General features: G+C 35.8%; 1 protein-coding gene across 2 annotated transcripts in view; it reads right to left on the bottom strand.

Moving 5' to 3' along the window:
* Positions 1-15700, bottom strand: part of GLRA3 (glycine receptor alpha 3) — a 261833-nt gene that overhangs the window by 197962 nt on the left and 48171 nt on the right. For both annotated transcript variants that reach the window (XM_004458668.5, XM_012525220.3), the window contains exon 2: positions 14306-14433. In XM_004458668.5, the coding sequence (XP_004458725.3) occupies positions 14306-14433 (128 nt within the window). The remainder of the gene's footprint in view (positions 1-14305; positions 14434-15700) is intronic.

Genomic DNA, 15700 nt, shown 5'->3' with positions numbered 1-15700 from the left:
CTTTGGAAGAGAGAAAACACAAAAGCATTGGTACTGGACTAATTCACCTTCAAAGTGTTGATGGAAGTATGTCCAGATGGGGGAAACCTGGTCCAGAAAGAAATTGCTACTACGGGGCTGGAGGCTTGATTAGATTGTAAACTCTATGACTGAAACTGGAATAAATACAACAGAGCAGAGGTGATTTTTCTTATTTTTATTTAGCGACGATCAGGATCTTTGTTTTCTGAACTTTAGTTTCTCCTTAGGCATTGAATAAAGGATGAAGTATTCTCTACAATAAGTTTTTGGCCTCATCTTCTAATTTTAATTATTATCCAAAATCATATAGCTAATACCGGTAAAAAAAATGAATGCAGGTAAAAATTAGGCATAGGCATAAGGGCCCTGAATTTAGTAATATCTGATGTATTTGTTCTGATATTCTGATGTTCTGAGGTACTTCAGAGCCCCTTGGGAGCAGGTACTTTATGGCACAACCTAATAATCCCAGGAAGGTTGAGAAAAGAGTAGTGTTAGGTAAAGGGGAGAGCTACCTTGTGATGTTAGGAGGAAGAGTCCTCTTACATTTTGTTTTTCTCCCTAAAATGTGGCACTGGCATCCTTGGTTGAATAGTAAGCCTGGTAAATTAAAAAAGGAAAATAACAAGCTGAGAGACACACCCATGTTTCCGTACGGGAGAAATGGCCCAAGGAAAAGTGATAATTTAGGCATTAACTAATAGCATCATGATGCCTCACAATATGTAAAGCAAGCCGCAGCCTTCCCTCTTCCACTTGCCTCTACCTTACCTCCAAATGATGCCAGACACTCTTTCTTAATTAAACAAAGTTTTTAACATCTAAGTTTCCTGTGAGAGTAAAAGAACTCACAGTGCTCTCAGGTCTAAGCTATAGTCTCTATTCTGGCTGTTACCAGATATGCTCTTTGCTTGGGTGTAGAACATATAAAAGTGCTATTTGTTTCCCATTTGACTACTTATTTATGCATATATTTTCTTCTTCAGCAGAAACAAGGGTGAATGGTAGAATTCAGACACCAAACTCTAATTCCAAGTCTCAAAAACATAGCAGACATTCACTTGAAAGACAGATATCTATCTATACATACACATAGTTAATAAATTTACAAAAATTAGAATTATTTGCAAAACCTATGAGAGTACATAATATGAAGCAATTCGAAATTAAAAGTTACTGTTTTTAAAGATAATTTCAGACTAGATAATGGAGGCTCTTCAATGTGATAAAAGGGCATTTGGAATTTAATTCATGAACGCTTGGAAGGCACTGCAGATTCTTGATCATCAGAATGAAGTGAATCAACATGAAAATATGAATGGTTGACTGGGGAGACAAAAGCTTGGAGGCGGGAAACACAGTTTGGAATTTATTTTGATAGTTCACATGGGAGATGGAATGGACCTGACCTAGAATAGTGACAGTGAAAATAGATGACAGAGAATAAAATAGATACAGCACTATAAAGCTTAAAAAGTACTATATTCCACAGTTTAGGCTTCTGCTCTATGTGCGATCAAAACAGTAATCTTGGAGTAGTCTTTCTTCCCTAGCTATTGATATGCATATTCTAATATTTTGTAGAATATGAAACTCAGATATAGCAATTTGGTACTATTTATGAATTCCAAAAGAAGGATTATGTTTGTAAACTGGTCTGTTCCTCTGGGTGTGATCCCCTTTGATTGTATTAGATACACTGAGGTGTTTTTGATTAAATTAAGATTAGGGCTTTGATTCAACCATGTCAGTAGGGTGCAACTCAGAGTTGAATCCTCGCCCCGTTGGTGGGCTATATAAATGGACACTCCCTCAAGAAGACAAACAGAAGAAGACACAGGAAGAGAAAGAGAGCTCCATAGACACAGCAGAGGAGAGAACTTTGATCCTGCAGCCCCAGGAAAACAGATGAGCCATTTGCCTGCTAGTTTGCAGCTCAGCCTGGAAAGAAACAAGCACTATCTAGCCTATAGCTGAGAGAGATCTAATCTGAGTACTCACAGACATTGCCTCCCATTTTGCTTCAATACTGGCATATGGCTTGGGTGACAAAAATACCTCTTTTGGTATCCAGTTGGACTCTTCAGGGCCTTGTAAGTATAAGCTTTTCCCCCAAATAAATACCTTTTAAAAAAGCCACTTTTGTAAAGTGGCACTTTGTATCAGCACCCCTTTGGCTGACTAATACATCAGAGAAGATTGTAAATCTTCTATTGCCATTCCAGAGAACACCTGTTGAGCTATTCCTGGCCAATCTGCTACTTCTCTGTGCCAGTACAAAGCTGTTACATATATCCAGTACACTGCTATGTTTAGCAATAGAGCAAATAGCTGCTATAGCTTCCATATGGCAAACTGTGTTTTAAAACTGTGCATTGCATTAGCCATTGTTTGCTGGAAAAGCAAATGACAGTAGTAACAGATGTTTTTAACAGAGTATTTTCTTTTAGATGTCCCTTAAGAAATAGAAGATGGCTTTTAAGTTCAAAAACTCAGATGTGAAGGTAGAATAGCCAAGTACACTGCAAAGCCTCGACAATAATATTATCGCTCTTCATACTGAGGGACAGTTCATTCATCTGGGATGATCTAAAGGAAAACCAATCACCAAACAAACAAAAAATAACCCAAAGAATTCATGAGAATAGCTCTAATGAAATTTTTAATGAACTGTGCTATTAAACTTCACCCTTTTCATAGACATAGGATGCAACTGAAAGAGTAAATCTCAAAGGATTTCAATCTGGAGATTTGTCTTTATTTTAGATCAGGTATATATATATACACACACTCATATATAGCATATATTATAAAAAGTGTGTGTCTGCTCATGCCATGAAGTGATGTTATTTTATTTTTTAATTGACAAAGCAGATTTGATTACTCTATCTGCAGACTTTAAATTATTTGTTAGATACTTTAAAAAGGTTTGTAAGTTATATAAAAATAGGATCAAGTTTATTCCTTCTCTTTCTCTTCTACTACCCTTCTCTTTCCTTCCCCAAAATACATTCTAAAGTCATTCAGTCAGACAGTGCAAAAAGACTTCCAAGGTGGGGTGGATGAGTAGCGTGGCAAGCCAGAGCAGGACAGAAGGTTGGCTGAGGGGAACACGGTACAGGATGTGAGAGCCAAAGTGAGCAAGGAGCATGTTCTTCACAGTGGGGCAGCCAGATGTGTTTGAACCAGAGGAGGTAGGGAGTATATCCACAGAGACGTATCCTGGTTGGTGGTTTGAGATTTTTGTGGACCCCAGAAAATTAATTTTCTTACTTAATCACATTCCTGTTAGTGTGAAACTATTGTAGTGGGACCATTTGATAAGATGACTTCCACTAAGGGCCTTCGATTACATTACTATGGTAAGCATAAGAGTGGGTCTTGATCTTTTTACTGGAGTTCTTTATAAATGGGATGAATTTGGAAAGACAAATGGAAAGAAAAGACCAAGGAGTTCAGGGAGGAACTCACAGAAGCTGAGAGAGAAATCCACAGATGGAGCAGCCAGAAGCTGAAGGTAATGGAGCCTGGAGGTGAAGGCAGAGAACAGCAGATGCCGCCATTGTGCCCTGTTTGTGGTTGGAGTCCAGGATTGCTGCAGCCATGCCTTTGCATAAAGAGGTTCACCTGATGCCTTGTTTTGGACATTTTTCTCAGCCCCAGAGCCATAAGCTTTATTAATAAATCCCCATTGTAAAATCCATCGCATTTCTGGTATACCACCTTGGCAGCCTTTTGCAAACTACAACATCTGTCATGGGGAGTCACAAGCCAAGTCAGGTGAAGAGGGTGAGTGTCCATTCATATATGAGAACATCCCAGCATGGGGTGGCAGGGCCAAGCAGGGGGAAGAAACCAGTGACCCTGCATGAAGAGTCAGAGTGTGGACCTGGTTTCCACCCAGAGGGATGAACCTGAGTAGGGTCTCAGAGCCCAAACATGGTGAGGAGGGCATCTGTGCAGGAGATGGAGTGGCAGTAGAGAAGGGAAAGTCATTATATATTCATCAAATAAGTAATTGTATTAAGGGTAATGGGAGCCAGGTTTCTTGTTGTCAGAGAAGGAAAATAAATATGAAAATTTGTAAACTTAGAATGACTCCTATGGTGTTGGAGATATCAGAGTGAACTCTTGGTATTCAATAAATGGGTGGATAGATAGAAAAGTTAAAATAGAGGAAAAATTAGTATGTGTGTGTGTGTATGTATGACTATGTGTCTATGTTTGAGTAGGATGACCAGGCACCAACATAATCAAGTAATCAAAGTGAACCTCACCAGTTCAAATTGACATGGTCCACTATCTGGGATAACATGCAATCAGAAGAACATAGCATGATTTCTGTGATGCATTGCCTAACTCCAATCATGAGGAAACACTGGACAAACCTAAAGTGAGGTATATTCTGCTATAAATACTTAACTGATAATCTTTAAAAAAATCCACAAACATAGAAGTCACAGAAAGACTGAGGTACTGGTTTATATTGATGGAAGCAATGAGAAATGGTAAATAAATATAATACATGGTTCTAAGATGGATTCTTTTGATATGAAGCCATTGTCTGAATGGTTGATGATAATGAATAGGGGTTTGCAAATTAGATGGTAACAATATATCTATCTATACCCATGTTGATATCCTTGTTTCATGGACAATAGTTATAAAGGAGAATATTCTTATTTGTAGGAAATACTAACATATTCAGAGGTTTGGAGCATCACACTGGCAACTTACTTTCAAATGACTCAGGGCGAAAAACCAGTTCTTTGTACTATAGTTGCAATTTTTTTCTTTTTAGCTTACATTTAAATTTTTTAAGAAAAGTAATTACCAAGAAGGAATATTGCAAAAAAAAGTAAAATAAAATTAAAACTAACAACATCAGTCTATAAGCTACATTTGTGAACATTTCAGTAGAACACAAAAAATTTCAGAAAGATTTTTTATTCAAGAGAGATTTTCCGGTTAAAATAACCTCATATCATATTGCAAATTGAAAATGTACCTTTTTTCAAAAATAATTGTGAATTTTATTAATGAACAATAGTATCTCCATGGGATAAGAAAAAGTAACATGGATAAAGAAAGCCAGGGAAGTGGACATGGCTCAACAAACAGAGCATCTGCCTACCATATAGGAGGTCCAAGGGTTCAATACCCAGGGCCTCCTGGCTCATGTGGTGAGCTGGCCCATGTGCAGTGCTGCTGCATGCAAGGAATGCCAGCCAACGCAGATGCCCCCACGTAAGGGTGTCCCCACACAAGGAGTGGCCCCTGTGCAAGGAGAGTTGCCCCGCACAAAACTGCACCCTGCCCAGGCGTGGTGCCGCACACATGGAGAGCTGACGCAGCAAGATGATGCAGCAAAAAGAGACACAGATCCCCAGTAACGCCTGATGAGAATACAAACGAACACAGAAGAACACACAGTGAATGGACACAGAGAGCAGACAACAGGGACGGGGGGGGTGAGAAATAACTAAAGAAATCTTTAAAATGCTAATGTTATCACTGGAAAAAAATGTGGTATGTGCCATCCTAGAGACAGAGTGGGTTGTTACAAAATCTGGTGAAAAGACAGTGTTCATTGGCAATAGTATGAGAAAGCTTAACAAAAGTTGAGTTAAATATTTGAAAGGAACACAGAATCAGGTGCTTGTTGAGAAAGCAATATCTGCCTGGCTCCAAATTAGAAATAAGAGTCATCAAAGACCAACTGAGAACCCAAAGATTAGGGTCATAGGAAAGAAGGGAAATCCAACAAAGACTGGTAAAATATTTCAGTGAAATGATTCTTTTAGTCTTCCCATGGGTTTAATTTTATTTGTTTTTCAGTTATTTTTACCTGTTAAATTCCCTTTTAATTTGAAATGACACCAGGAAGATTTTATTTCAAGATGAGTGATTGAATGTAGTTTTCTTGTGCCTCTTTTTAAAGGCAACTAAAAGGATATTATGGAATTGCAATGAGAAGAAACTTTTTTGCACCAAAGAGAATGGGAGAAAAATTATTTTAATGACATAGATTTCCAAAAAATAGAAGGCAAATGAAGGTAGTTGACAGATGAAACAGAGCATACTGCTTAGAGGACATAGGAAGGCATACAAGAGGGAGTCACTATGCCCAGAATGACCCAGAGAGATGCAAAACTTATGGTAAGTACCCACGGGAAGTTAACGGGAATAAGAAAGGGCTTGAAGCAAAAGATCACGGACATCTGTCTCAGAAAGTATCCTGTTACCTGTTTGTATTCCCATGAAACTAAGACAGAATTTACTACTATTGCAATTTTTGAAGAAATGGAAATGCCTTTTTGGAAAATTAGGGCAATCAGAGTGGCTGGTACAGCCTTAAAGATGTTGGACTGAATATAGTTCAAACTATAGCCTTCTCATTTTGCTACCTGGGGTACCCCAGCTAAAGGCCAAGTCACCAAAAGCAAATCCCTGACCAGGGCAATAAAGCCTCTGTTAGATCTCTGTTCCAAAAGGGAAAAGGAGCAGAAAACTGTCTCCCACATACAAAACCTGTATTAACACACAAGCTAATCAACTCACTCCTTCCTGAACTACCAACCATTGCTAGACATAAAAGAGGAATGAAAAGTATGAATAAGTATAGAATTGTTTACCATTGGGCAGAGGAGGGAAGAGGGGAAGATGGCAGCAATGGGAGCTCTATGAGTCAGTCTTTCCTCCAGCACAACTATAAACAGGAAATATCTGGAACAAGTATTTTGTACCTTTGGAAGTCAGAAGAACATGGTACAGTATCCAGGGAAGTGTGGGAGAAAGAAGATGATAAAGTGTGGTAAAGAACAATGAACGGTGCTCTATGTGCAGTGTCTCCTAGTGTCCATTCCCCATTCTCATGACAGGCCTCTGTAGGGTCCAACCCATGGCTAGCTTGCTGGTGTCAGAAAGGGACCTAAAAATCCTCCTTCTCAAGAACAGATTTCTGGTACTTTGCTTCAGCACATTTTTGGCTAATATACCCCTCCTCCCAGAATTTATCCTCCAAGCAAAATCAGCATGAGACCATGAAAGAAGGCAGGCAGTCTGGGGCAAAGGATTGCAGGTATCAAACATCCAGGGAGGGAAACCTGTTTCCTGAGAAACAGAGGGAACAACCAAACTCCTGTAAACACGGGAAACTCAAAACAACTAACAAGCAAAAGCTCAGGAAAACACAGGCCAGAAAGACAGAGAAAAATCCTGCACACTTCATTTGCCTTGGGCAGACATTCCTGATAGGAGAGTAGAAGCTCAAGAAATTCAGCTGCTTACAAAATTAAGAAACAGAGTTCTCAAGGAATAAATCCCAGAGTTAAAATATAAAATTTAAAAGAGCACAGTATGCAAGAAAAGATTATAAGACAAATAAACAAACAGGAAGTTATGGCCCATATAAAGGAAGAGGAAAAATTCAAAGCAACACCAATGAAGAAGACCAGAATTTGGAGAACTTGAACAAGGCCTTTAAAAAAAAAATCTTAGAAATACTCAAGGAGAGGAAGGAAAATACGGATACAAAGATTCCTGATACAAAGATATCAGGAAAACAATAAACAGTCAATATGGAAGTCATAGAAAAGAGAAATTTTAAAAAGGAACCAAATAGAACTATTAACATTGAAGACCACAATAACTGAAATGGAAAAATTCCAAAAAGGGTTTCAGGAACAGACTGAAGTTGGCAGAAGAAAGAATCTTCATTCAAGCTTGGAGAAAAGATACTTAAAATGAGTCAGGTTGAGGAGAAGAAGAAAAAAGAATTACATAAGGCAAAAATAACCTAAGACACTTCTGGAATACCATCAAGTGTACCAATATGTGTATTATGGGAGTCCCAGAAGAAGAAGAAAAGAGAGAGTGGACTGAAAGGAAAGGACACCATACAGAGGTTCAAAGCAGCATGAAGAAATAAAGACCTGCAGTAAAGGTAACACTCAGGTAATTATAAACGTCAATATTATTAAAGTGAATTGTTAGATATGTAACTCCACTTCTTACTTCCTATAGGTGCTAAAATATAAATGCATAAAATCAATGATAACTTTATGGTTTTGGACATATACTATATAAAGATATAAGTAGAAACAAGTGCAAAAAAGGTGGGGGGAACAAAGGAGTATAGGAAAAGTATATGTACCTATTTTTGAAGTTAAGTTGATATCAAGCCACATATGAATGCTGTATATTTAGGTTGTTAAATTGTAACCCCATGGTAACCACGTGGAAAAAGATGAAAAAAAAATATCCAGATAGAAAAACGAAGGCACTCAATACAGTACAAGACATAAAATGAAATAAATATAAAAGTAGGCATTATGCAACAATTCAGTGGCAAAGTTATAAGACATAAAAAGACTATTTTATTTATTTTATTTTTCTTATTCAAGGAAAATGTCAGAAGAAAGTCCTGTATTATCAGTAGTCACATTAAATGTAAATGACTTAAACTCTCCACTCGAAAGGCAGAGGTTGTCAGAATGGATAACAAGGCATGCTCCAACTACATGCTATCTGCAAGAGAATCACCTTAAATTCAAACATACAAGTAGGTTGAAAGTGAAAGGATGGAAATATTATAACATGCAAGTAGTACACAAAAGAGAGATGGGGTAGCTATACTAATCAGATAAAATAGACTTTAAGTAAAAACAGCTATGATGGACAAAGAGGGTCATTATATACTTGTACAAGGGACAACAAAACAAGGTGTAACAATTATAAATATGTATGCACCTAACAGCAGAGCTACAAAATATGTGAAGCAAATACTGATAAGTTTGAATGGAGAAATTGATGGTTCTTCATTAATAGTAGGAGACTTTAATACATCACTTTCAATAATCTAGTCAGAAGATTCAATAAAGAAATACAAGATTGCACAATACTCCATACCAATGAGACCTGAAAGATATATATATGTGTGTGTATGTGTATATATATATATAGCACTTCATCCAACAAAAACAAAATAAACACTCTTCTCAAGTGCACATGGAACATTACTAGAACAGAACACATGTTAGGTCACAAAACAAACCTTAATCAATTAAAAAATATTGAAATCATATAATGGGACTTCTCTTACCACAACAGAATGACGCTAGAAATCAATAGCAAAGGGAGAAATGCAAGATTCACAAATATGTGGAAATTAAAGAATATAGTCTTAAACAACCAATGAACTTGCAAGAGAAATTCAAATGACAGATTTAACCTCAAAACTGGAAGAATTAGTAAAAGACAAGAAAACTAAACTGAATAGAGCAGAAAGAAGGAAATAATAAAGACTAGAGTGGAGATATATGAAATAGAAAACAAACAAAAAGTCATACAAACAACAAAACCAAAAGTTGGAAAACCTTGACAAAATGGAAAAATTCTTGGAATCACAGACTACCTACATTAATTAAGAAGAAATGGAGCGGCAGACTTGGCCCAGTGGTTAGGGCATCCGTCTACCACATGGGAGGTCTAAGGTTCAAACCCCGGGCCTCCTTGACCCGTGTGGAGCTGGCCCATGCGCAGTGCTGATGTGCACAAGGAGTGCCGTGCCATGCAGGGGTGTCCCCCACATAGGGGAGCCCCACGCGCAAGAAGTGCACCCTGTAAGGAGATCTGCCCAGCGCGAAAGAAAGTGCAGCCTGCCCAGAAATGGTGCTGCACACACAGAGAGCTGACACAACAAGATGACGCAACAAAAAGAAACACAGATTCCCGTGCCGCTGACAACAACAGAAGCAGACAAAGAAGACACAAAGAAGTCACAGCAAATAGACACAGAGAGCAGACAACCAGGGTGAGAGGGGAAGGGGAGTGAAATAAATAAATAAATAAATCTTAAAAAAAGAAGAAGAAGAAGAATAAATGTAAGATGTCAACACATCAATTACTAGTAAAGAGATTGAATCAGTAATCAAAAACCTCCCCAAAAAGAAAAGCCCAGGACCAGATACTACATATGTGTCTTATTCCAATCATTTCAAAAAGTCTTCACTCCAATTCTGATTAAAATCTTCCAAGAAATGGAAGAGGAAGGAACACTTCCAAATTCGTTCTACAAGGCCAACATCCTCATACTAAAACCAGAAAGATACCACAAGGAAAGAAAACTACAGAACAATATCTCTTATGAATATATGCAAAAGTCCTCAACAAAATATGACCAAACCAAACCCAATGGTGTATTAAAAGAATTATACATCATGATCAAGTGGGATGTATCACCGGTATGCAATGATGATTCAACATAAGAAAATGAATTAATGTAATATAGCATATTAACACAATGAAGGGGAAAAAACACAGGATCATCTCAATTGATGCAGAAAAGGCATTTGACAAAATCTAGCACCTCTTCCTGATGAAAGCACTTAAAACACTAGGAATGGAAGGAAACTTCCTCAACATGATAAAGGGCACATATGAAAAGCCCACAGCAAAAGCCTACTTAATGGTGAAAGATTCAAAGACTGAAAGCTTTCCCTCTAAGCTGGAACAAGGGAAGGATGCCCACTGTCACTACTGCTATTCAGTATTGGACTGGAAGTTCTTACCACAGCAATTAGGCAGGAAAAAGACATAAAAGGCATCCAAATTGGAAAGGAAGATATAAAATTTTCCCTATTTGCAGATGAATTGATCCTACATGCAGAAAATCTTGAAAAATTCACAACGACGTTCCTAGAGCTAATAAATGAATTCAGGACCTTATGTTAGGCAGTGGTTTCTTAGACTTCACATCCCAAGAACAAGAAACTAAAGAAGAAAACAATAAATGTTAGTTCATCAAAATTAAAAGCTTTTCCACCTCAAAGAACTGTATCTTGATAGTAAAATGACAACCTACAAAATAGGAGGACACATTTGGTAGCCACATATACCATAAAGATTTAATATTCAAAATGTATGAAGAAAGCCTTCAACTTAACAACAAAAAACAAGCAATCCAATTAAAAAATGGGCAAAACACTTGAATAGACATCTCTCTAGAGAAGATATACAAATGGTCAGAAAGCACATGAAAAGATGCTCAGCATCATTAGCCATCAAGGTAATGCAAATCAAAACCACAATAAGATACCATTTCATACCCATTAGAATGACTGTTATTAAGAGAAACAGAAAATAAGTCTTAGAGAGGATGTAGAGAAATAGGAACACTCATTCATTGCTGGTGTAATGTAAAATGGTGCAGACACTGTGAAAGACAGTTTGGCAGTTCTTCAGAAAACTAAGTATAAAATAAACACATGACCTGGAAATCCCACTACTAGGTATATACCCAAAAGAATTAAAAGAAGGTATGTGAACAGATACTGGCAAATCGAAGTTCATAGTGGCATTATTCACAACTACCAAAAGATGGAAGCAACCCAAATGTCCAGTAACTGATGAATGAACAACTAATATGTGGTATATACATAAAATGCAATATTATTCACCTGTAAAAAGAACGAAGTCCTGATACATGTATCAATATGGATGAACCTTAAAGACAAGTTGAATGAAATAAGCCACACACATCAGGACAAATACTATATTTTCTCACTGATTTGAAACAATTAGAATAAGCAAACTCATAGAGTCAGAATCTAGACTATATGTTACCAGGGGTTGGTATGGGGGTAGGGAATGGGGCATTAAGATTTAAAATATATAGTACTCCTATTTGGAATGATGGAAATGTTTGGTAACGGACAGTTGTGATGTTAGCAAAACATTGTGAACATAATTAATAGCACAGACATATGTATTTAAATGAGATTAAAAAGGGAAAAGATAGGTTTTATATATATATGGTAATAGATAAAATTTTTTAAAAAATCCATGGAACTACATTACACATGGAACTACATTACACACAATTGTCCTGAAAACCCATGACTTCTCTAATAAAGAAAAAAAGTTATGGGCAGGAAAGAAAAACAGAAGAGGCAGAGTGCAATAATGGAAGCATTAATTCAGCAGCATATTGCAAAGGAATGCCATAATCCCTGCATTACCAAAAATTTAGAAAGCAGTTAGACAAGTTGGAACAGGTACTCATCAGAAGTAACCCATATTCTGTTTCAAGTATTTTCCTTGAAGAAAAGTGGAATGGGCATAGGGCCACGAGGTAACTGATAACAGGCAGCTGATCTTCCTTTTCTTCCAATCTTCTTGTTATGTCTGGGATTTAGCTTGTTAGTTAGCACCTTATATTTCTCTCTATTAGCCATGAGTAAGAAATTATATGTGAAGAATTCTCATTTATATTTCCATGTTAAGTAATGAAATGGTCAAAAATTATGATGCTATTTTTTTTAATGAAATGGTGTTGAATATACTTAATTTTTTAGATGTATTAGTAGAGTGTCTACCGGAGTCCATAATATTTGGCTCTTAGTAAAAGGATTCTGGCTAAGAATCAATCTATTAAATTATTAATATTACAGCTGATATTATTATTTTTGCTAATCAAATGCAGCATACAATTATTTCTATAATTTTTGGAGCATGAGATATCACAAAAAACCATGAATGAGAGAAAATCCAAGCACCTTTTTTTTCCTGCTCCTTTAGGACCACCAGAGAGTAAGAATTTAATCTCCTATTTTCAATAAAACATCTACTCATTTTTGAACTTGGTTGGTAATCAGCTAGTTTTAAGGAATGTATTTCCATTTTTTTAAAAAAGAATCAGTACTTATTTTAAACCAGACCAAACCTTTATTAACACTCTTCCCTGGCCTCACACCTAAATATGGATAATTAATTACATTTAAACTGTTTTAAGTTTTCCTTTTTCTGTTAAATGGTTGAAATAATAAATAAAACTCTCTAAGAGTATGGCAAAGGTACTGTGACCTGTATTTTATGTTTAGAAACTTACTTATATTTTTATTCAAATACCTATTGAGGCCGTTCGCATTCATTTTTAAATGTTCATAGTAATTTAAAAATAGAACATGTTCCTCTTTTGTTTACATTGGAAAAAAAGTAATATTTCTGAATCTATCATAATGGATCTGCTAATTATTGGTTATCTTTCTTATGGTTTACTCATATGAAAACAACTGCATACTTTCCAAGATTAATTCAAAGTAGTTTTCAACCTAATGATAGGGATATTACTTTCCTTCAACTTAAAAAAAAATCCTCATATATAGTGAAATTTCTCATTTTCCTTTGTTTTCTGACAGGTTGAACACAGAGTTTTCTTCCTGTACAGTTAAATGTTTTTGTTCGGAAAGCTTGATAAACAAAACAAGAAATGAAATCCACAACTTAAATGTGGATTTTGAAATTTAGAAATTGAGGCAATTCACAATTTTCTACTTATCAATTATCAACATATTTTACTCCTGTTTTTCTCTCTTGCTACCCACTCCTGGTATTTCTTACTCCAGTCTAAATAATTCTTACACTACTGCTATGTAATCCTTTTTTCCCCAAAAGGACAAATTCAGGAAAAAAATAATAATTGTCGATTACTATTATTATTATTACTATTATATTTGCCTTTAAGAATGAAAATAGTTTGACTGGATCCCATGGAAAAGTATGTTTTCTAATAACAGGTTATTTTCTTTACTGAATAAAATAATATTCAAAGGTTATTTAAATCAAGTAGCAACATGGAAGCAACCTGCATATCTTTTATGATAAAATTAAATTGCAGGACATATTTGGTTCTGGAAAAACCACATAGTTTGTGTAGATATGCTGCTAACCATTATATTAAATAGAAACAAAAAGGGGTACTTTTAAGTTGATAATTACATTTTTTCCTAGAAATTCAGGTAAAACATTTGGTCTTAAACATTATCAGTAGCTTTTAGCTAACTGTCCCTTCTCCAATATGCCAATTTAACAAGTGTTTGAGTCTCCACAATATTGACAGCTCTCCTGTGAGGGGATTTAAATGATGAGAAGGTTTAATGACAGCTCTAAAAAAGAGTCTCTTTCAATTAGTGTTATTAAAAGCAATATATTGAAATTATATTATATATGTCCTAAAATGAATGTCAAGACAGTAAGTATCGTAACAACTATGGAAAGAAAAAAAAACAACTATTGGTCCAAAGAAGAAAAATTATAATAGCTATGAGCATGAAACGATTTCTTCTTTCAAGACATATCTGAAATACACTGTCTGGAAGATTATTTGGAAATACTTGTTAGAATTTTAGTGGAATCCATTTTAAAAGGTATCTTGTTTAAACATTTAAAACATATTATTTTATAGGTAAGCCAGACTTGACTGGACAGTAGATAGAACAAATACCTTTAAAATTGGGTCTGATTCTTGCATCATATCCCGATGTTCTTCCCATTAATTTATCCAGAAAGTCAGAAGGTGACATTGGAGCACTTCGAGATCTTGCACTATCAGTTTCCTTTGTGGCAACCAAACTACACATGAAGAAACATAAAAAACAGATTTTACCAAAAATATCTTTCTGACAACCGTTACCTACAAATATAAAACAGAAATGAGAGCAAAATACCTTCCAAAAGAAAAAGAAAAGCTTTATAGATTATACAGTGACTATAATAATAAGACAAATAGATGTTCATGTTTATGGATTTACAGACACTATTTATAAGATTTTACATGTATGCAACCCAATTGTCAAAGATGATATTATTTTGTATTAAACCTGGAAAAAAAATTCACTCCCAAATTACTAGGCTTTCAAAATCTGCATTTTCCCAAACCTGATTTCTGATTGCAATTCTTAACTGAAAGTATTTTTAGTGTTTCAGCACAAGAAAATATGAAAATTTACATGGTGAAATGCAATTCTTACTGCTTTAACTGAGAGAAACACATCTCCTTTAAGGTTTTAAGAATTTTTCTCAGCAGTAATAAAATTTTTGTCTAGTAGATTAAATACTAATGTTTTTCTCTTAAATCAGAGTATTCCAATCATATTAATAACATGTCTTCATTGTACTTTCACCAATGTGTCATTAATCTACAGAACATCTTGTTTAGATCTGGAATTTGTGTGTTAAGATTGAGAGATTACTACAGATGTGGCCTGTGCTTCTGGGTTTCATATGATGAGAGCCTATGTCCAGGATAGAGTTATTTTTTCTTGTTCAAATATTTTTCCTTTTTTTTTACCAGCTACTCAAACAAGCCCATAAGTCTGAGTGCATTCCCTGTCGAGCTCCTCATTTACTTCTGTACCTGGTGGCACAGATGGTGTGGCCTGCTTGTCTGGATCATATGATACTTTTCATCCAGGGAAGTAAAACAGATTTTCAGAGAATAATGCTATGCTGATGGTACTTCCTGAGAATTATTGATTAATTATCATATTCCTCCTGGCTCTGGCACTCAATGAAGAGTTTTGCCAAACTTGAACCTTTTTGGTCAATATAGAATCACTGCAGAGTCAAGTTATTAAATTCCCCATAATTGTTCTACCAGAATTTTTAGTGTAGTAGTGAGAATATGACATAGAAGTATCACAATTAAGTTGCCTACAACAACACATAATACATGCATTAAAGGGCATAACTCTAAAATCTAATCTCAATGGTAAAGTGAAAATGGTTTTTCTGAAAGCATGGTATTGCAACAAATAACACCTATTAGCCAAGGCCCTGTTCTAGAGTTTCTATCTGGTTCTGGATGTTCTGAGTCACGTCTCTCCATAATGACGCTCTT

This window comes from Dasypus novemcinctus, chromosome 1, assembly GCF_030445035.2.
Source record: "Dasypus novemcinctus isolate mDasNov1 chromosome 1, mDasNov1.1.hap2, whole genome shotgun sequence".
NCBI lineage: Eukaryota > Metazoa > Chordata > Mammalia > Cingulata > Dasypodidae > Dasypus > Dasypus novemcinctus.
Note: the sequence above shows the minus strand (reverse complement) of the source record. Positions and strands in the feature narration are given on the sequence as shown.